Source organism: Trachurus trachurus, assembly GCF_905171665.1.
Source record: "Trachurus trachurus genome assembly, chromosome: 14".
Classification (NCBI taxonomy): Eukaryota; Metazoa; Chordata; class Actinopteri; order Carangiformes; family Carangidae; genus Trachurus; species Trachurus trachurus.
In genome coordinates this window covers 16,281,527-16,303,463 of record NC_139903.1, presented here as the reverse complement: position 1 = coordinate 16,303,463, position 21,937 = coordinate 16,281,527, and the positions used below count along the sequence as shown (strand labels likewise).

Below are 21,937 nucleotides of genomic sequence, written 5' to 3'. Positions count from 1 at the left end.
ATTTACAGGATAATGGTAAATGCTAACAGTAGCCTACAAGAGTCAATAAATCATGAATCTAACTGTGTCTTGTCGATTATTGATTAGTTTGTTGTAACATGAACAATGAGTTATATCCTGCTTTTGTTTAAAATAATTCAGACTGATAGTTGAATTTTGAGGCCGCTGTTATTTTAAACAGAGAGTGCTGAGTTCTTTTGTTGATTAACACTCAAACTCAGGGACAGGATCGAACAAGACTTCTGCTTCAGTATTCATCAGCAACCGGGGTTTATAGAGAGACACAATATGACAAACACCCATCAACTTTGGGAACATCCAAGAAAAGCCACCTACAGCCTACGTGGAGGCACAGGCTTCTTATAGTCTGTCTGATAAGACAAGTTACAGTTCAGTTCAGTAGGAGTCCTTGACTTATCTAGGCTGGTGTCCATGACTTCTTCAAACTAATTGTTTCAACAGGCCATCTTGTAGTTTCCACACATCATTTATTTTCCGCAACATAGTTTGAAAGTTAAGGCCTGTACACACTCCACAAGAACAGAGAAGTTTGTTTGTCTCTCTCCCAGAGATGCAAGAAAAGAGTAATTTTCTTGCAGCTTGTTCTTGACACATCATCATCTAACAGGAAAATTGAAGTTCTGCACTTGAGTTTCTCTTTTCTTTGAGTATAAAATGTCCTGGTCAGAACTAACTTTGTTCTTACCTTCAGAAAACAGAAAACACTCTGTTGTTGTGGAGTAGGCCATGGATGTATGATGCAGCCACAGGCCTTGAGCCCCCTCCCCTCTCCCTGTTTAGCGTCGTTACCATGGTGACGCCCGTTGCCTAGGTGGCGTTAATTGAGCCTTGAGTCTGTTGTTGGATGTAGCTGCTAACGGAGATAGTTTGGTGGGGTTAGAATTAAAAATGGACTTACCGGCTTCATATTACGGGAAACTGGACAAAAGAAACCCCGTCATTTCAGCGTTTGAACGGGACATTAACTCGTTCATGACACTGATGAGACGAGTGGTTTCCTCAACAAGCCGAGACAGCAGCAGCTCTTATGCTAAAGGGTGAGATACTGATACTGACAGCCAAGCTAACGTCAGCTAACGTCAGCTAACATAATGTAAACAACTTTACAGTACTAAACAATATTTTTATTTTAGCAAACTCACAGGGCCAGGCCCCACTCTCCTTTAACCAATAGCTACATATCTCAATCTGTTTTGACATTAACCTGTTTTTAATAAGATTGTCATTTTGAAGGATTCAAATCCTGGTGGAGATATGGAGAAAGTACAAACATCGACTGCCCTTAATGTTGTACCAGGAGCGTATGTTGCAAATTGCAGATTTTCTCTTTGGAATCAAGGTAATTTACAGTAGTCTGAGACTTGCTAATATGTAGTTTCGACAACTTTAGTTGTTCGCTTTTACAACTGTGTTTAATCAAAAACGTGGTCAACCCGTGTCAGATATTTGGCTGTGCATAGTAATGAGAGATCAGTCTAGCAGGTGAAGCTGTTTCTAAATCCTTCTGGTAATGATAATTGTCATTTTTATATCATGATCCATTGAAGCACTCTTGGAGAAGTCATGCTATTGTATGCATAAGCTATACAGTTATTCTGGTTGCTCTCTTTTTAATTAAGCTGTAGAGTACTGTACAGTTGCCAATACTGTAAATCATTCTTCCCTCTCCTCTTTGTCTGTAGCTGTACCAGCTGGCTCTCTGGCAGGGCTACGCTCTCCACCTACTGCAATTCACTACTGTGGAAATAACTGACATCACAGATGTGGACCATTTCATGGCCTGCTTCTTCCCTGAAGGTTTTGATACAGATGAAGATGCCTTCACCATGAAGGTACATTGTACTAAGCAAGTTCATGTGCAGCGTGTCTCTGTGGGATTTATTTGACTGCTGAGTGTGACTGAAGTGAAACAGGCTTACTCTGTTTGTTGATGTCATTTGGAAAGTTTGTGCATCAATACTGATATCTACTCTCTATATGTCAATGGTTAATGTGGGTTTGTGTGTGCGTGTGTGTGTGTGTGTGTGTGTGTGTGTGTGTGTGTGTGTGTGTGTGTGTGTGTGTGTGTGCGTGTGTGCGTGCGTAGGTACGTGCAATGCAGGGCTGTGCCCTGTGTATATTTGAGCTGGAGAAAAGGCACAGCATCCTCAACCAGAAGGGTCTTTGTAAACTGCTGCGTGTGCTGAACTTCATCAGGATCATGATGCAGGCTTTTCAGCAACATGAGCACCTCTGCTGGCAACTATATAATGGTATATTACTACAACATGTATAAATTTGTCCAATATTAGCTTTTTGTCTTGCCAGAAAGTTTAGGAAGAACCATGTGAACTGTTAAAGCATGAGACAGGAAAAGAGAAGAATTTGAACACGTGCCCACCAGAGAGGGTGTGTGGTGCTCCAGATGCAAGGATTGTGTCCACTAAGTTCACACTAGGCAAAAAGCTGATAGCTGATGTAGTCAGAGTAACAGGTTAATCTTCCAAGGGTACTGTACAATTCCTGGAAGTATGTAAGCACAACAAAAAATGTCACAGCCTGCTATTGTCTAAGACTAAGTAATGATGTAACTCATCTGTTATTCAAATATTCATATTTGTTATATTGCAGAACTAACCTCGTCTCTTTTTCTCTCACCTTTCCAGGTTCATTACACATCTACACCATCTGTCGGTATCTGATGTCCATGAATTGTAGTGCACAGGTATCCAGAGATAGACACATGAAACACTTGCTACTGTATGACTTGTTACCACTATCACAGACTTTTCCTCTTCCAAAAGATTGTTTATCACCATTTTTACCTGTGGGTTTCTCATAGATACACTCTAAAGGGAAATGTTGAATGGATGAGTAATAGTATGTGATGTATGGTTTTTGCAAATTATTCTAGAAAAAACTAATGATTCACTCTCTTCTGAACATTTGCTGGTGTCCTCCTTACCCTCCTTCTGGTGTGTAAGAAATATGATTAGGAAAGACAATATACAACTCCTAAAATTCCTATTTTTTACCTTACGGAGAATGTTATACACCCAGAAATGATTTTGAGTTATATTGTATTTATTATTGTCTGAGTGTACATACATAATACTGTATACCTCCATGTCTACTTTGATTCAGGCGCTGGAGTACCTCGTGTGGGCAAGCATCAGCTTAGAGCTGTCCATCCCACTGATGACTGCGAAGTATGTCCCGTGGATTGTCACACTGTACTGTGCAGTCTGTCACTGTTACTATGACAACCAGGCTGCAGTGCAGGCGGAGGTGAAAGACTCACGTACATTCAGACGCATAAAACACTCAACCATCATCATGTCAACAGACTATTCACAGGCTGATATAATACTGTAGTTAGAAATAACCTGAACTCCTACTCTCAATCTATCTGCATTTTCCTGTTAGCCAGCTATAAAGCAGTCTACCTTTTGTTAATGTGCTGAATTTAATTGTATAGTACTAATCACTAAGGACCATATTATACAATTCTGCTTTTACTGTTTCAAACACTTGTTGATTTATGCATTCCCCAAATATAATATATTGATTATGCATGGACATGTTGAATGACTATTGCAGTAACGAGTTCTCAAGTTGAATTTATGCATTTTTCTGAAAGTTCAAGTCCCTGTTTGTGTGGTTGTTTGTGTGTCTCCTAATACCTTCAGGAATTTTCCAGGAGAGCACTCAGCAAAATCAACGAGCTGGCAAAGCTGGAGGAGCAGAGTGAAGTTCCTGCCACCAGAGAGACTCAGAGAGCTTATAAAGAAGCCTCTATCAAGGCATGAGCCTCTTCTCATTAAAATACACTCTCACTACTGTTATCATCATAGAGTATAGAGTTTTACAGTTTTCACTGGCTGAGTTTCTGTCTGAGTCATAATGTGTCTCAATGAAAAACTCCCAGTTCATGTACTGTAAGAGTGTAACTACAGAAGTGTCACTAATTTGATGCTGTATGTATGACAGACACGTAGAGATTGTTGCCTTTTTGATGCCAAGTTTGCTGTTCATTACAGTTTCCCTTACAATATTGATGTTCTCTTCTATGGTTTCTCAAATTAAAAGTGATTGATCTTTTTTTTTTCTTCTCCAGCTTGGTGTCATGGTGTTCAAGCGTGCAGTGTATGAGGCCAGAAGGAGACCCAAAGCCATCTTCAGAGTCAAAGCCAAAAACTCCCTTAAAGACATACCTAATGTAATTAGAACCACATTTAATGGTGTATCATCATATACAGTGAAAAATATAATACTTTGCCCTTTAAAGGGTAGTGCACCATCCAAACACAGGCTAACTCCTGTTAAATTATTAGATTAACTGTTTACTTCGCCCTTACTATATTTATTATAATAGACTGATACACAGGTCATTTTCTTAGGTTGTGGGGTAACTTAATTCTTGCTTTGTTGCCTTAAATTGTATGCCTGACTGTATATACTGTAGGTGCCTTGGCCTCGTACTACAACAGAGCGCATGTTAATGGGACTGTTTGACAACAATGCAGCACAGTTCTTGGGCATCTCAGAAGCCATTTGGGACAGCAACAGACGCCCACTGCAAACGAGATTGCTAGATGAACCAGAGCTACAAGAAGTTGTCCTGGAACTCCTGTCTGCTGGCATCAGTATATTATCTGGTAAGTAATGCAAACACACAGCAGAAATAACCCTCTGCGGTGATAACCGTGAGTTTGTAAAGGTACAAATGCTTTGGAGAGTCTAAATGTGCGTGGGTGGGTATTTAAGGTTTGAAAGCTCACTTATTATGTATTGAGATTGTGCAATGTGTTTTCCTTCTGTATGTCAAGGAGTCACGACTACTAGTGAACACAGAGGTGATGACCAACCGCACATGTCTTTAAGTACACTGACACCAACCTCCACTCTAATGGATTTAGCCACTACAGGTATGTCTTCCTTGTCCTTTTTTCTCTCCATCGGCTTGTTACACTCAATGTTGTAGTACAAAGTGTTTGTATTGTTCAGTTGTTAAAAATTACAATGCTGTGATCTGTTGTGTTTCTAGGAGAAAACAAGGTATCCATCATGTCTGCAGTGAGGTTCATTAAACTGTTATATCAGTGCAAGGAGTCAGAGGCATTCACTGATCTTGCCAGAGAGATGCTGCAGGTTTTGTCTGTGAGTGGCACATGCACAATCTGCTATAATCTCATTATTTACTGAAGGGGGATACGTTCCATCTCTACCAGTTCTCACATGTGTGTTTCCAGTTTGAGTGTGTTCATGTGTGTTGTGTTTCTGAATGACTTTTTGAGTGATTATTTTTGTCTCTCTCTTTCAGGGTGTGGAGGGTCATTCATTCAGGAAGGCGGAGGCGGAGCTTGCTTTAATTGACAGTTTCAACAGTCTGGTGTCATCTCAGAGGAGCCGTCTTAAAGATGACAACATAACTGATGGTAGAAAAAGTGAAACCGTGCCACTAAACCTTATTTAGATGAATTGATTGCTCAATAGAAATTGGCTTTTGTCCACAACATCTTAATTGATTTTTTTTGCTGACATCCAGACTTCATTGATCTTGAGAAACATTTTTGCCTCTTTCCTTTATCTTACTGCCTGCTAAATTTTAGGTAACATACTTTTCGGGTTGTTTATCATCAGTATTGCTCGATGTCTGAATCTTAATGTTGGTTTTATGTTTCCAACAGACCGACACATGTCTTCATTCTCGATGAGTGATGAGTTCATTTGCGTGGTAGACACCCTGCACAAGTCTGTCTCTGGCTGCGCTCCTGTAAGTTTTCATATTACATGTACTGTATGTTTGTCTTGGTATTGATATGAATTAAGATAAAATTAATTCAGAGCTGGGCTTTTTACTGTGTGCATGTTTATGTGTGTGTTTGTGTAGGAGGTACAGCCAGACAGGGACCTGGTTTTGGATGTTGTGTTATTTCTCTGGGCTAAAGTGAAGGTGGTGATGCAGAGGGATCAGCTACAAAACCCAGAGTGTACACACTACCTTGAGAAGGTAGATAATTATGATAAGGTATGTATTGAAGTAAGCATTACTGACAGGGATAACCTTGTCTTCTACAGTGAGCATTGCTTTTCTTTTTATAAACACATCCTACTTCTTTCTGTTTATTTGTGTGTGGTGTTATTTTGTTAATGTACTTGCAGTGGCTGTGGTGTCTGTCTAAGCTGTGTGAAGTGGCCATTGCCTCTGACCTGGCAACTGTGGAGTGTATAATGTCAGCAGAGATGATCCACACACTGGTCATACTGCTAGAGAGAGCAGCTGAAGGCAGCAGTGAAACACAGTGTCCAGGTGAGGGTTAAGGTTCTACCACTTGTCCTGTCTCATGTGTTAAATCACCTCCAAAGTCTCTTTTCTCTCTCAGACATCTTTGCTATCAAAGCTCCCCGGCTTTGGAACGTCCTAATGTGCTCTTACTTTCTTAATTTGTACCCCATTCCATTTTTAGGATCCACTGCCCCTTCAATCTTGTCTTACTTTATATCACAGTTTTACTGAGATGCTCTTACCTGTTCTTAGAGTTTCACTTTTATGTCATCATTTGATTTGATTTGATTTGTATGTCTTCTTGTCTTATCTTATTTCATCTCATCTCCTTTTATCATGTACACCCCCTTCTATTCAATATTATCTGGGATCCTGTAACTGTAACTATAACTGGATCCTGTATTTTAATTTTTAATTTGGCTCGTCCTGGTCTAAATTTGTTGTTTGGTTCTTGTGTTGCCTGGATCACAGCCTCTATTGCTGTATTGCCTTGGTGGCTCATCTTACATGCTCTTATGGCACTGTTGTAATATGTCTTTTCATGGTTCATGTGTTTGTCAAGCACTTTGTTTGTGTGTTGTGTTTTTAAAGGTGCTACTGCTATATAAATAAAGTTATTATTATTATGTCTTAATATCTAGCAGCTCCTGAGGCAGACAGTGACAGTGTGAAACCAAGATCTTTCTCTCTTCTTGAGGTATGTGAGTGGTTGAACTGTCAATGCAGATATCATGTATTGTCAGGGGGAAAAAATGAAAAGAAAAGACAAACCTATGTGCAGTATTGTGTATTTCAACCATATTGCAAACTGTGTGTGTGTGCTTGCAGAGTTCAAGTACAGAGATACTCCAGAGGGTGTGTGAGTTGGTGAAGGAAGGTCTCAAAGCTTTGGCAACGGGTGTAGCTACACTGCTACCCCAAGACTCCTCAACCATCACTGACTCTGCTTTTATGCAGGTAGGCAGTTCAACACAGTGAAAGTTAAAGTGTGACATTTTTTCATTCTGCACAATCCTAGGATAGGCCAGGTGTTACCTTCATCTTTACACTGTATGAGATGGACACATCTACAGAGGACATCATAGATAATGAGAATACAGTATTTAAGTGCTGCTAACATCTTTTTTCTTCTTGTTTTGATAGAAATTCTGTCCCCTCCCTCCATCGACTCCCTCCATATCTTGCCCGGCACCATCAGAAGAGGGAAATGAAGAAGATAAAATAAGTAAGGCAGAGAAAGACGAAGAGGAAACTAAGGCAGATTCAGATGTGAATGTTTCTCAAGACACCCAGTCCACACGTGTGATCCTGCTGGCCACTGACCTTCATCTAGAGCTTTACATCATCCTCCACAGAGCTTCCCTCAAGTTGCTGCAGCTAAATGCAGGTAAGACTCCCATCACAGACAAATGTACCCATTATGGCCTGCACTGAGTTTATACTCAATTATAACTGATGGGAATGATGAAATTGCCTGCATTTTGATAATTACCAATGTGTAAATGTTTAAAAAAAGAATACCAATTTTAATGCCCAATAAATACAGTGGCTCATCCTGATATTTTCATTGTTGTTTCTAGTTGCAGAATCTGAACTGTTGGATCAGATCAAGAAGAACAAAGTGTCCAAAGCTCTTTTCCTGATCCAGAAAGCCTTGTTGGAGCATCACAGCACAGGGCCAAATAAGAGCAGCAAAACCAAGAGTCTGCTGGAGGTAACATGTCCTTAAACAATGCTTTGATAGACACGCCCACAAATACACGTGTGATTTACAGTAGTAACACTGACATAATTTAACGCAAGTTGCTGATATATTTCTACATAATGTAACAGAAAATTGTGAGTACCACTTAAGACAGAGCCTTACACTTCTGTGTCTGGTGGTGCCTCCAGGAACATATCTGACTGTAGTCAGTTTGTAGTGTAGTCAGGTTTGTACACCAAGGACCTCAATCATACATTTAATTTCAGTACATTATATGTGTAAGTATAGGGCCTCAGGCTGAGATGTAGTCACCTTTATTAAACTTTAAAGTGTAAATGAGTACTCAGCTGGTTCGTCTATGTGCTCTTACCAGGAGGCATCTATCCTGATAGAGAAAGCAGGAATAGAGGAGAGGAAACTGCATACCACCACCACCACCACCACCACCACCTCCAAGACATCTGCTGAAAAAAAAGACAAAGGACTCGGGGAGAAAGAGGAAAGCCCTCCACCTCCCCCCATCCTGCTCTCACGCACAGACCATTCCTTAACTTTTGCTCCAGCACCTTATAATTTAGAGGGACAGGTGAGAATTGCTTTTAATTGTTTTGGTGATCCAACACAATTTGTCCACTTTTTTTTATCTTTCCCTTTGTACTTTTGTTTTTTTAAAGGTGTGCTGGTACCAGCTTTGTGGCCGTGCAGCTAATGGCATTAACCAGAAGGTCCGGCTTGGAGACTGCAGTCTTTCAGGGACTGGGAATATGGTACAACTGATTGCTTTCACAAGAGATTTCCATGTGTATTATTGGGATGTGAACTAATGTGTGTTCATGGTATTAACCCTGACTTTGTCCTTTCCTAGGTTCCAGCGGTGTCTGGTGAGTGTGTGCTGAGAGTGGAGGGTCTGGATCCCAACCAGAAATACATGTTTGCTGTTGCAGCCTACAACAGCCAGGGCAAGCTACTGGGAAACACCATAGGGGCAACAACACTCCCACTGCTGGCATCCATGCCTGTGCAACTGCTTTCCACATGGGCACACTTCGCTCAGGTACACATCTGTCTCCTCGCTATAAGTTTGTCACGTCACTCACCACACGTGTCATTTGTGAGGTTCAGAAAAGGCAGCATAATGTACAGTATTATGGCCTTTTTGTCGCCTTCCTCAGGTGGCATTTCTAACAGAGCAGTATGCCTTAGCAAAGAGAGCCTGCAAAGAGCTGTGGAGCCACTTTACTATTCCTATTCCTGGCACCGAGTCCCACAGTACTCAGGATGGACTTGCTACCACAAGGTGAGGAGGGAACACATTTATACAGTTCAAGTGAACAACTCTATTTTTTATGCATTTTCTTATTTATATCCCCTTTCCATATATTTGCATCTTCTCTGTTCCTATTCACCACACTAAAGGCTGCACAAAGAGACCCTTCAGAGCTCCTCGGCTCATCTGTGTCAGTTATTCCTCACTTCCATCTTCATCGAGACAGAGATCAACGTTCAGCAGGGGTCACTATACTGTGACTCATTCAGTGACAATGGACCATTTATCTGGGAACAGGTAACAATTTGATCCGGATTGAGAGGCATATACAATTTTGTCAAATTGAATGGCAACAACATGTAGGACGTGAGCTCGATCAGTATGCTTGATGGTTATTGTTGTGATGAAAGGTGAACGTAAATAGTGTAAATGAATGATATATAATTTTGTGTGTATGCAGGAAGCCAGATTGGCAGAATGTGAACGAGTGCTGGTGGCCATGGACTTGGCAATGTACTTAAATGATGGTGTAGGTGCTGTGCAGGCTGTAGTAAGCTGTTATGGCCTCTTGGCACCTCTAATCTTTCAACAGATCTTATACAACCCAGCCATAGAGGTATGGAAAAAACACATTCAGTATTTTGTCTCACAAAGGAAAAATATATATAAATAATTCATAACAGTGCCTATGTTTGGTTGTGCCTGTGTCTGTGTTCTGATGTTTAGGTGCTGAAAAAGTGCTTGATCGTTTTAGAGGAGAATGCAGGTCTTCTTAAACAAAAGTGGACTGGAAACGTCTCTGAGTCTTTAATGCACATGATAGCCTGCATCGCCTACTACTTGTCAAAGGTCTGTCCACATCTGTCCGTTTATATATTCTTTTTATGTGTCCAAGCAATAAAAGTTCCAGTGGTGCCAGCCATACTTTGATTAACATTTTACATATTTAAATTTCTCTCTTAACCACAGTCACTTACAATTCTCAAAGTAAAAATTAACCAGGGACCTTGTGCAAAATAATTAATTTTTCTTCATCCTTCCTGACCAGACCTTACGTGCTCTCAGGGAGCATGAGATGGCATTTGCAGTTATGGACTGTAGTCGCAGGCTGCTCCAGGAGATCTATGATGCCCAACGGCACATCAAGAGACATGCCAATGAAGCTGTGGGTGTAGGGAGAAGTGCAAAAGTGATTATTTTTCATGATTTATTCTCTCACAATGATGATAGATCATGAAATTAATACAACTACCTGAAAGATTTTCTACATCTATATCTGTATCTATATATCTGCTATATCTTTAGGTGATGTTATGAAATTTTGAATACCCATCAACTGAAGAATATCTTGCTCCACAGTTCTAGTATGTCTGTGTGTTCATGTATCTGTGCAGTCTAAGACGGACCATGGTGCAAGGGGTAAGGGTGAAATGAAGATAAGTCTTCAACTGAAGGCACTGTGTGTGAAGAACAAGAAAGCAGCAAGTGGAGCAGCACTTACCACAGACAATGGTAATATTTTTTTTGTAGCAGCATGTATGTGATCATTTTAAGGCTATTTTCTTCCTATATACAACTGTCTTTATTTCTGTAGAGATTTCGCGGCCGCTGACCGGCAGTGAAGATCCCACCATGTTGTATGAAGTGATCTCCAGCAGCACTTTAAATGAAGCCTATCATGATGGTAAGTGGCACACACTCACATATTTCTTTAAATGAATAAGGAAGTGAAAATATAACAAAATGATAATAAAAATAAAGAATGAATCTGTTCTGTTAATTCATATCTGTTTTTTTTTGTGTGTCCTTCAAAGTGCTAAAGTTTAGACGCAATGCTTATTTCACTGAGTACGCAGCAGTACTACTCCAGAGAACCATGGAGGAAGGTCACCCAGACCTCGTTTTAAAATGGGGCCAAAGCATATTTGAATTCCTTTCCAGGTATATTACATTACATACACTATCCAGCTCCTTGCTGATTTTTGCAAAAAATTAGTTTTGGTATAGTCATCAATCTTAGTTCAGTGTTGTTACGTATTGGCTAATTATGGATGTTGGCTGTTCTATTTTGCCCACTCTGATGAAGACTTGACTGTATTTGAATGGTTCTCTGTCAGGCGTGACGAGGCGATGGGACTGTCCACAAAATGTTTGGATGGATACGGTGACAGAAAAAGAAGAAATAGTGTTCAAACCCCAAGAGGAAATGAACCACCACAGGTGAAAATACAGATATGTGCACAAACATGCAGGGTCACATTGTGTCCTTAACATCAGTGCTCTAGTTAAAATGCATGCATATTCTTTTCTTTTGTGTGTTTCACTTGATAACCAATGATCTACCAAGCAGCTGAGGGTGGTATATCTCCTATTTAAAGAGGAACTATGCAGGATTGGTAGCTTAACTATGTTACATGTTTACCTTAATTAAAGAGCTTCAGAGTAATGGTGAATCTGATGGTTTGATGAATGGCTTAACTTGTTACGAGGGAGAAAGGAGGCTCTCTGTCTTCCACGTGTGTGTCACTTACTTACTGAAAACCTACCCCTAACCCTAACCCTACCTTGCAAGATCAGAGCCTTCGACCCAGCTCTCGTCTCTGCGGCACCGCGACACAAACGTTCTCCATAACCTGTGATCTCTTGTTTATGGCAGATTAAACTACACAGATATAACAACATAATATATGATATATAATGTTATCTACAGCTGTATTGATTGATTTCTTACACAAATGCACATGGCCAGGAAGAGAGTTAGAAAAACAGCGGAAAAGTGACCGGACTTACATACTTCCTATTAGGTATTATTTAGTGATGATTATTTTACTTTGTCTTATTTTAAAATTTAAAAAAAACACATGAATACTTTTGCTTTTTTTAAGCAGAACAAGAACTCACCTTCTCATGATGATACAAGAAAGAAAATAAAGCAGAACATTCCACAAAGTATTCTTCAGAGTGTGAAAACTAACAGGTATAGTAAGTGTGCGTCAAGGATGTCTGTTTGTATGTGGAATTTCATCCGTATGTGTATGTGTGTGTGTGTTGTGTATGTGTGTCATGTATCTTCTTTTGTGCTGACCTTCTGTCCATATGTGTAGGGAGATGCATTTTGTGGAGAACATTATGTCGATGTTGTTGTCCTTCTTACAACGCCGCAAGAAGCAGCTTCAGCTGAGGAACGCCTGCCGTGACGAGAGAGTATGGAGGTCTCATCTTAACCACATCATGGCTCAGGCACATCTAACACTACTTCACCAGAGCCTGGACCAGATGCATGGAGGAGCCCAGCAGCACAGGTTCACACACAGGATACTAGTCACTTTACTTCACCTTAATGTCAGCTGTTGTTCACTTTCATTGGCTACATGAGCTGATCAAAACGGTTGCTACAATTACACATTAACACATAGAAACATATAACCATATAAAACATGAATTATTTTACATAATGTGTATTCATGTGTTTATGCTTGTAATATTAATATAATACTGTATGTGCTTTGCTCAGGTACAGCCAGTTAAATCCCTTGTGCTTCTCTCTGGCCTACTCTTGTGTCCTGGTGCGGAGGAATCCACAGAGGCAGAAGTCCTCTAAAGATGAGAGTGGCTCAGAGAAAGACTCCTCTCACTCTGGTCTCAGGAATTATGTGACCACACACATTAACAGGCACAAGAAGGAGGGTGAGGAACTTTGCAGACAAAAAAAAATGAAAATAAAACTTGTCTTAGTTAATCAGTTGTCCCCTTCTTTTTCCAGAAGTTAGAAATGATGACTCTGCATCAGAGGAGAGTGGTGAGGAGGAAGAGGATGCCCCTCAGCCTGTGGAACAGGAGATTGAAACACACAAGCGCACTGCTGCCTTGCTGCTGGATTCACTTAACAAAGCTGCTTTACATCTCAGAAGGGCCATGGTAGCATTCACACACACACATGGACAAACACTCAGACACAGCAGTGGATGGACTACACAACTTCATAACTTGAGTCAAAGTATAGATCCTCCTGGACAAATACAACTCCAGTTCAAGTGAAAGTTGTTCAGGCAGATGTTTGACTTGACATAAATAACTGGAGTATTTAAAAAAAATGTCAACTCATTTTTGTATTGTTCCACAGAGCACTTACAAAACAGAAACTCACCCACTGACTTACTGTAGCACATGTGAAGTAAATTGTCATAGAAATGCAACTGATTCAATCGGAGCCATTTCTATCTCCATATTTCTTTTGTTTCTGAAGTTTAGTCATGCAAACATTTAAAGTATCCACCACTGCTACCACAACAACTTACTGTGATCATATAGTGAAGATGAAGGCTTTATTTTATCTATAGTTGTGTGAAAGATCACATAGAGTATCTTTCACACAGTGTGTTCACCCTGTTCTGTGTGCAATCATTGTGCTTTTTTATTGTACTTCCATAATGTGCCTTTACTTGTATTTTATGCAGCAAATTTGAATCTTTTTCAGGTGTTGGCCCACCGTGGCAGCCATTGGACCACTTTGCAGTATGTGTGTCAGACAGTGTGGGACCAAAACTGCAGAATCGCTCTCATAGTACAGACAGCTGCTCAGTTTGAACCTCACTCCCCCATTATAGCAGAACAGCTGTCCACCGCCTTCACCCAGCTGTTGGTGCTGGCTACTGACCTAATCCTGGATATGCTGAACAGACTAGGGGTAAGTATCTCATGCAGCTATCTACAAACACCTACCTTTTTGTTTAATAACTAACACACAGTTCATTTAAGATTGAAAACTCCAGATTGCAAAGTCTGTCGTGATCTATAGGGGGCTAGTCATTACTATAGTCAGAACACCCTGCATCTCATGAAAATAACAGTTCTGTTTGTGACTTTCATCTTCATCTTGGTCCCTAGTTGTGGAGTTTGTATGACAGAGACTTGACTGAAGAGGAACTTGAGTCCAGTCTTCATTTCTCAGCCCCACTGGATGATGGCACCCTGGTGGACCTGCGCTGGGTCCGGTCCTTGGTGTTGCACACTCTGGAGCGGCTCCACGATAGTGGCAAATGGGAAACCCTGGCCCACTTTGCCTTACTTTTCAACTCATACACGCGGTGAATACAAGAGATGTTTTCTTTGTAAAACACAGATTATATTGAGGCCACAAATACACAAGTGCAGTAAATATTATAGCCAGGACGAGTGCTCATAGAGAGAGATGGTCACATGTCTGTTCGATTAGCCCTGTCTCTACAACGTGCGACTCCTGATTCAACTCCCGTGCTGAGTCAGAGTTCTCTCTCTCAAAATTTCTACAAGGAGGTTTTCGTCTTTATTATGCAGTCTTCCATTTGGAGGATGAAAACACCAAATTGAAACCTGCAGTCTATGTATTTTTATTTTTTTAGAACACAGATAAAATCTATCAACATTTTAGACTACCTCTCATTGGCAGCGGCAACATTAAAATTCTCCCACATTTGTTGTTTTGGGGTCTAGTCACCATAATGGTTTAGTGTGTGTGTGTTTGTGACTATAAATGAATCTGTTTACACAGTCTCTCTTTCTAAGTGGAAGAGTCAGGGTTAAGCAAGCATTGGTTATGGATGTGGTTCAGGTATTTCATGTGCTCTGAAGTGATGGAAACATGACTGTCTGTATGTATGTGTCTGTTTGTGTTTGTGCTCATCTTTACATCTGTCTCAGGGAACGTTACGTTCTGATCACGACCCCATTACTCATCCATGCTCAGAGGAAGCTGCTTGAAAGAATTAGTAGTTTTGGAGGACCTGCAGTCCCACAGCCACACCACATCAAGACAGAGAAGGCCACTGGCAGAGAGGTACCATTTACCCACACAGAGAACCATGCTCAAGCCTAGTATGAGACAGTGGAATATTTAATAATCTTGCAAGAAACAAAATGCAACATTTTTTGCAACAGTTTTTTTCCCCATACATGATTCAATGTTTCTCATCATTCTCCCACAGAAAGATAAACTTAATGAAGAAGAAAAGTTTTAAAATGTCTTGTTCAGTTATGTTCAGCCAACCAGAATAGAATCTGAAAACATACTACTTAGACAAGTAATGTTATTGTCCTGATATTTCCTTTTTTTTTTTTCTATATTTCAGGTTACTTACAGGAGCTATGCAGGCTGCCAGCTGCTCAGTGGGTGGACTCCTCACCATGCAAAGCCACTTTCCATTCACAAAAAAGCAACACTCACAAACTCCAGTCCTCAACATGCAGTTGAGCTTAAAGGTTTGAACAACCAGCTTGTTTGAAGTAAATGAAGACGGCTGTCCGGAGATTGAAATATTTTAATATTACAAAATAATACAGGAATGTTTTGTCTTGTCCTTTCCCCTACTTAGCTCATCCTTGACAATAGCTAGAATTTAACAATGTTTTTGAAGTCTGTGCTTTCCTTATACTCCCTTATCTATAAGGCCCTGGGTACCCTAGCTCTACATGATAGCAATGGCTTGAACTAGTGAGGTGTAGTGAGAAAAATGTGGAGTCAGACATATCTCTCCACACAGTATTGTGCAAAAAAAAAAAAAAAAAAAAACTGCATTTATAATGTTTTCAAACTTTTCATATATGTTCTGTGTCAAAGGTGCAGAAAAACAGCACTCCATGTCCCTTGTGTGCGTTCCTCTGGATGTAGAAGACACACTGAGCTGTTACCAACAAGCTCTTGAGAGAAGACCACATTGTCTTCAAGTCCTTCAGCATGGTCGCTCATTACTGTTGCTGCACCTGGCATACACACAGCCCTGTGAGTCGAGTACACACAATACAGTACACTCATACATTGATTTATTTACATTTATTTACAAACTCACAAAGTTTGCACTGCTTGTGTTTCTATCCAGGTTTTGCATCACAGTCGCGGCACTGTCAGAGCAGAAGTCTCAATTCTGCAAGTCTGGTTGATTTCAGTCACACAGTTGTGCCCACTCCAAACATCCAACCTTGCGACCTGACAGAAGAGGACTTCACGGGTCCAGATGCTCTCTACAGTCTCCCCATCAGCTCTGACCACATGAAGACAGTCACCGCTGCTCACTCCACCTCCATTAGTAAGAACACAAATCACTCTGAAAATACCCAACAAGACTTCTATAGTACACTTACTGTAACATAAAAAGGCAAGTGTTGACAAGTTGTCAAAGGGTGGGGTGGCTGAGTTAATGTTACGCAGCATACCAGCAGATTAAATGACAAGATGATAGCAATGAAATATAAGAACAAAGTATGTGTCAGGGTCATAAAAGTCTAAGTATAATTTCTGTACCAACCACCAGAGTACCTCCAGGCTAATAATCATGACTCCCTCAGAGTTTTGGCTCTGCATGATCTTGGAAACCTACATTTCTACAATGGAAACAAAAGGTTAGAAAAACAAGTTTAATCCCAACAATGTGCATGCATGTATGTTGAAGCAATCCTATAGCCCTTTGTCTATGCATTCATCTATAATAATACAGTAAAAATGTCTAAGTTGGGCTATTTGTGACGTTCCTTGCATTTTTATAATGCATTTAATTAATCTGTTTTATCTCCAGGGCTGCACACTCATACTGGAGTAAAGCTGTAGATTGTACCTTACACAGTCCAGGCGCGGTAGAGAAATGGGATGGCGTGTCACTTGGAAGTGCGTCCCTGCAAGACACCCTGAAACAGTCTGGCCTTTGGGGATGTCTACAGGCTGCGGGGCTCACAGCCAAGATTGCACAGTGAGTTTCAGTAAAGTTTATCATTGATTTGATGTGCTTTTAGTGGGGATTACAAACATACAGTATATCTTTAAAAAACCTACCTGGTCCTGAGGGATGTTTTCATCCACAGGTATAGTTTAACCTCTGATATCAGCCAGCGGACCAAGTGCTGTCTCTTCTCTGCCTACCTCTTTAAGGTAATACTCCCAGGGATATTCATCTCCCTTCTCATGTCTCTTCTTCTTTAGATGTTTTTGCTGTGTGTTTTATTGTACATTTATTCTGACATACATTTCCCTAGTGTGTGCTGTGCTGCTCCCTGGCTCAACCCCAAGTTGATCTCCGGTATGCCTCCCACAGCGTCGGAGATGAACTGCTCCCTGGAGTTGCCCTTTTCTCTGAGCCTCACAGGGTTCATCTCGGCACCACTATAACCAGCCTTCACTTTGTCTGCCACTGGCTTTACACCACAGGATACTACATCACAGTACGCACAAAATAATGACTTTACATTTTAAAACTGCAGTGCTCAACATAAATAAATTAACTTGATAATTAATTTCAGCTACAGCCCATGCTTGCTCTTTATCTACATTTTGTGGGGACTGTGTGCAGAGACGTGCAGCGCACTGTTGAGGGCAAAATTCTTAAGGTGAGCCTTTGTGTTGACTTTTTTACACATGTGTGGATGTTTTCTTCCTTTCTCAATGTTCTCAATGAATTTTTATTTTGCACTGGTGTGTTTTTTGCAGATATGTGCCCTGACTGAACTGTGTCTATTCACTGAAGCTGCAAGGGAGACAGTTCAGCTCATACAGGGAATAGGTGTCCTTCTGCCCAATGGACACTGCATCACCAAAGAAGAACAAGTATAAACATACACATAAGATCACACCTCTTTGCCTATTTTCTCTTGGCCTGTGACCATTAGTGAGATTGAAATGTGTTGCATCCCAGCATATACTGTTGTCACACCCTGTGCATTTTAATCACAGTTATGGCCTTGTGTTGTTCATACCGTAAATGAGTCTGATCTGAATCTCTACGGCATTGTGAGTTTATGGGCTGTTTGGCTGCCACCCTTTCTGCTGATTTAATTCCAACATTAGTGGGAGACAGACTGCCTCTGTACGGCATTACAAGTACAGTTTGTACATGCCATAATCTGAAAATAAAATAAAATAAACGTTGTTCTTATTGTGCAGCCTGTCCAGACGTTCCACAGCAACAAATCTCTCCTGGACAATGTTGAGGTACTTTCTATATTGGACTTAGCAAATATTCTTCCTACGGTAAATACATTTTTCCAAAAGATGATTCATAAATGTGATTACCATGTTGTTTTTTGTGTGAATGTACTCTGTATGTCTGTGGTGCTTGTGGTCAGGCTTTGGAAGAACTTGTGAACTGTGACTTTGCTCCAGAGGTCCAAAAATTATACGGATCCACGCTGTGCCTCCGACTGAATTTGGCTCGTGTTCAACTAGTCCTGGCACTCAGTAACAGCGTACACAGTGCTCCTGTACCAGGTTTGTCTGCCAGATTACTGTCTTCCCTCTGTGATTTATTTTGGTTTATGTTTGGATCATGTGACATTTCTCATCGGAACAGGACAGGAGGCATACTGTTAAACTGATCTGAAGATTTATTTTCAAAAATGTTTTTTTAGTGAATTAGATGAGAAGGGGGGGGTAATATTAGAGACAAACTATATTCCATGATTATCATAATTGGCATCCTATCTAAAATATATAATCTAATATATATAATAATTTTGGTCTCAAACATCCAACAAAGCGGTTATGTCTTTCAGATCCTGTTGAAGAAGAAAGGTGTTCAGAGAACTCAAAACATCATGACCAGGACAGATTAGACAGTGAGAGCTCCTGTCTAAAGGTGGAGGAGCCAAAACTGTTGGATCTTCATAAAGACAATCTCACTCTAGAAAGGATTAAGGTGAGACGAGGGATTTTCCATTGGATCTTCCCGTAATTGCTACATTGAGTTGTTTTATCTTGCCACTACTGTAAATACTGAGGAGTCGTCTCTTCAACTTGCCTGTATCTGTCCTCTCTTCTGTTATAGTTCCTCCTGCTGAAAGGAGCGTCCTCCTTGGTGCACTCTGTTTCACAGCCACTCACATCTGTTTGCTGCAGCAAAACGGAGAACCTAGAACTGACAATCGAGTCTAATCTCCAAAAGGCCAACCTCTATCTGCAGCAAAGAAATACTGCACTTAGGTACAGTGGTCTCTCGTGCATGTGTACTGTGTGTGTTTGCTTCGCCGTTTATATTTATTGACTATTTCATATCCTCCCTCAGTTCTGAAATGGCAGTTTCATCTTTGGTGCTGCTGCAGACCTCACCCGTGATCACGAGAGGATCTGAACTCCCACATCCCAGGACTGGAAGTGAATGGGTAGAATATTTATATGTATATTTGTTTGTTGAAAATTCAGGCATATGGAAGCTTTGTCTATTTACTGTCTTAAGAACATTGCAACAGAACTATGAGAAATGAAACTTCTGTGTCGTCATCTGAAATATCATATTGTCACCTCTTCCATGCAAGTATACAAATTACCACACAGTGGCAGTAGAAATCTGAATGGTTGTGTGTGTTTGTTCATGTCACTGTCCACAGGGCATAAAAGACCCCCTGCACGAAGACTGTCCAAGAGCAGTTGAGGCTGGTGAGAGAATTGGAGTCCACCTGTGGCTGCGTTGCCGTCTGGCTCTTGTCCGCAGCCTGGCTGCACGCATCCGTGACTCACCGGCCTTTTCTCCAGGTCTGGTCAGGTGTTTCGATGCTCTTTCATGTTTTTCTCTGAGCAGCGCATTGTGGAACTGCCCTCCTAAGTGGACTAGTACTGGATGTTCACTTGAGAGACACATGTAGGATTATTTAACTGTAAATTATATAACATAACAGTCTTAGTATAATATTCCCAGTATACTGCATAAAGGTTAGTGTGATAATTCCCCAGTATTAAAACCATGCATTTATAAAAGTGTCTTTTGAAGGTAAGAACATTAATGAGGAAGCAGCTCGGGTGATACAAGAGGGCATGGATGAATGTGACCTATGGGGTGACCTTGATATTCAAGCCCTTTTGATGGTCCAGGCTGCAGAATTGGAAGCACAGAGAGGCAAGAAGGATGACAGCATGGCAATGCTTCAGGTAGTAATCACTGCTCTTTTTGCTCTTTATTCAGAAATATCAGCAAACATTGATGTCCATTTTGTCCTTGTCCAAATCCAAGGTATGATGATCTTCCACTGCTGTTGTGTTCTGTATGTATCCATGTGTGTAGGAAGCAGTGAGTCTGCTGTCAGGACGGACATATATACCACCAGGGTCCAGTGTTACCCTGGCTCGGGCCACTTTGCTACTCAGTGACCTAAGAGGAGAACAGAGCACCAAACTCTTAAAACTGACACAGAAGCTACTGCAAAAGCAGGTACACAAAACACACATTCGTGCAGTGTACACACAGTGCCTGTCAGTATCGAAAACTTGGTAAAGCTTAAACTTTTACATCTAATCAACTGTCTTTATTTCTTTCAGCTCTCAATTTTTGGTGAGAACGTGGTGTTGGATGATGGAAAATTGTGTTTCCCTCCTCCTGGACCGAGCAACATCTACCTACCATACCTCAGGATACTGGATCAGACTACTAAGAGAATTGGTAAATTGGATCTGTTTTTGCCATATCTGTGGGAGCAACACAAACTCTCAACAGGCAGCAACAACATACATGACATGGTATCATGCTAACAGCTGTGTGAGGCTGTACCTGTACTAGTGTTAGCAAGATAAGATGTACACAATCTTACGTGTTCACCATCTGATTTTCAGGTGTTAATATTTGCTATGTACTGTTGCATGAAAGCAAAATACAACTTAGGGCAAGGAAGTTTTTTGTTTTTCCATATGTGTTGTTGTTCTTACAAGTTAACCAAACAACAGTACAGCGTCTTTTGTTGACCTGTTGATGGTGCTAGAGGAAAAACTGAACTGAACAATCAGTTGCATTATTCTGTCTCGCACTGTTTCTGCAGGTCATACCCAGGATCTGGAAATGTCCGTCTCTGCACAATCATTATAATCAAGATCCAAACAGCGATCACACCAGTCCAACCAGATTGAGAGACACCAGTTCCGTCTCTGAGCGACCCAAGCACCTCCTGTCTGTGAAGCCACCTGTGCCTGAACAGAATAAAATGACACCTATGAACTGTTTCAGTTGGCACTGCTCTCTTCTATTGCTGTGTCTCTGCTGAGGGACACACATGTTTCTGTGTTCCTGTTCCTTTTCCTGTGGAGCTTGTTTTGTGAAAAACAGCAAGAATGTTGAAATGGCAAATGATGTAATCAACTAAATATCTACAATGGATAGTGCAATGGATTTATGAAATGAAAGAGAACTTGCATGCAAATAATAACTGGGCCTGAAAACAGATGCTACATTTACAAGAATACATCTGGTTTGTTACAGATACTTTTGGTTAAAGGGTGGTATTACAGATGGGTTGAATGATATCTATTTCTGTGCAAAATGCTAATTTTAAACCTTTTTACCTTATTTAAAAAAGGTTCTGGGAGGAAGACGAATGTGAGAGGAAAGAATAAAACATCCTGAAATGCAAATCCTTATTTAGGTTTTGGACTTTTATTTTGTAGGGGGAGCATGATCAAGCAAATGACTAAAAAAAAAAGGAGGCTCATGGGAAATGTATTGTGAAAAAACTTCGCTTTCCAAAATGTTTTAAAACAAATCCTGCCTACCCCAGCTTTAATATGGTTATATGCCCCTATGTTTATAAAGCTGCTGAATGTGCAGCATAAGCTCATCAGTATCAACTCCGGAAACGCTCGTCCGCAGCACTTTTATTCTGAAAACTCCCACCGGAAACGCTGTGCATCCCCGTACGTCGGTAACTTGACGCCGGCTCCCGAGCCAGAGTAACGGTA

General features: G+C 40.7%; 1 protein-coding gene across 1 annotated transcript; it reads left to right on the top strand.

Annotated features, from left to right (window-relative positions):
* Positions 1–909: 909 nt before the first annotated feature.
* Positions 910–21,932, top strand: cfap54 (cilia and flagella associated 54; the record flags this gene model as incomplete). Its single annotated transcript, XM_083987056.1, has 57 exons — positions 910–1,058; positions 1,255–1,360; positions 1,704–1,853; positions 2,108–2,273; positions 2,667–2,725; positions 3,145–3,288; positions 3,690–3,803; positions 4,118–4,207; positions 4,466–4,658; positions 4,830–4,928; positions 5,048–5,160; positions 5,324–5,438; positions 5,691–5,776; positions 5,894–6,013; positions 6,166–6,313; positions 6,387–6,421; positions 7,118–7,246; positions 7,433–7,676; positions 7,870–8,003; positions 8,368–8,580; positions 8,669–8,761; positions 8,860–9,048; positions 9,167–9,291; positions 9,411–9,558; positions 9,722–9,877; positions 9,988–10,110; positions 10,310–10,426; positions 10,656–10,773; positions 10,856–10,945; positions 11,076–11,202; positions 11,379–11,481; positions 12,150–12,238; positions 12,366–12,563; positions 12,776–12,948; positions 13,025–13,179; positions 13,739–13,948; positions 14,149–14,348; positions 14,941–15,076; positions 15,369–15,515; positions 15,871–16,018; positions 16,116–16,322; positions 16,548–16,635; positions 16,809–16,979; positions 17,092–17,158; positions 17,263–17,448; positions 17,527–17,613; positions 17,714–17,830; positions 18,167–18,214; positions 18,349–18,490; positions 18,775–18,917; positions 19,047–19,201; positions 19,284–19,380; positions 19,606–19,755; positions 19,991–20,143; positions 20,277–20,423; positions 20,531–20,728; positions 21,792–21,932. The coding sequence occupies 57 exons, from the start codon at positions 910–912 to the stop codon at positions 21,930–21,932; spliced, it is 7,749 nt and encodes a 2,582-aa protein (XP_083843182.1).
* Positions 21,933–21,937: the final 5 nt, after the last annotated feature.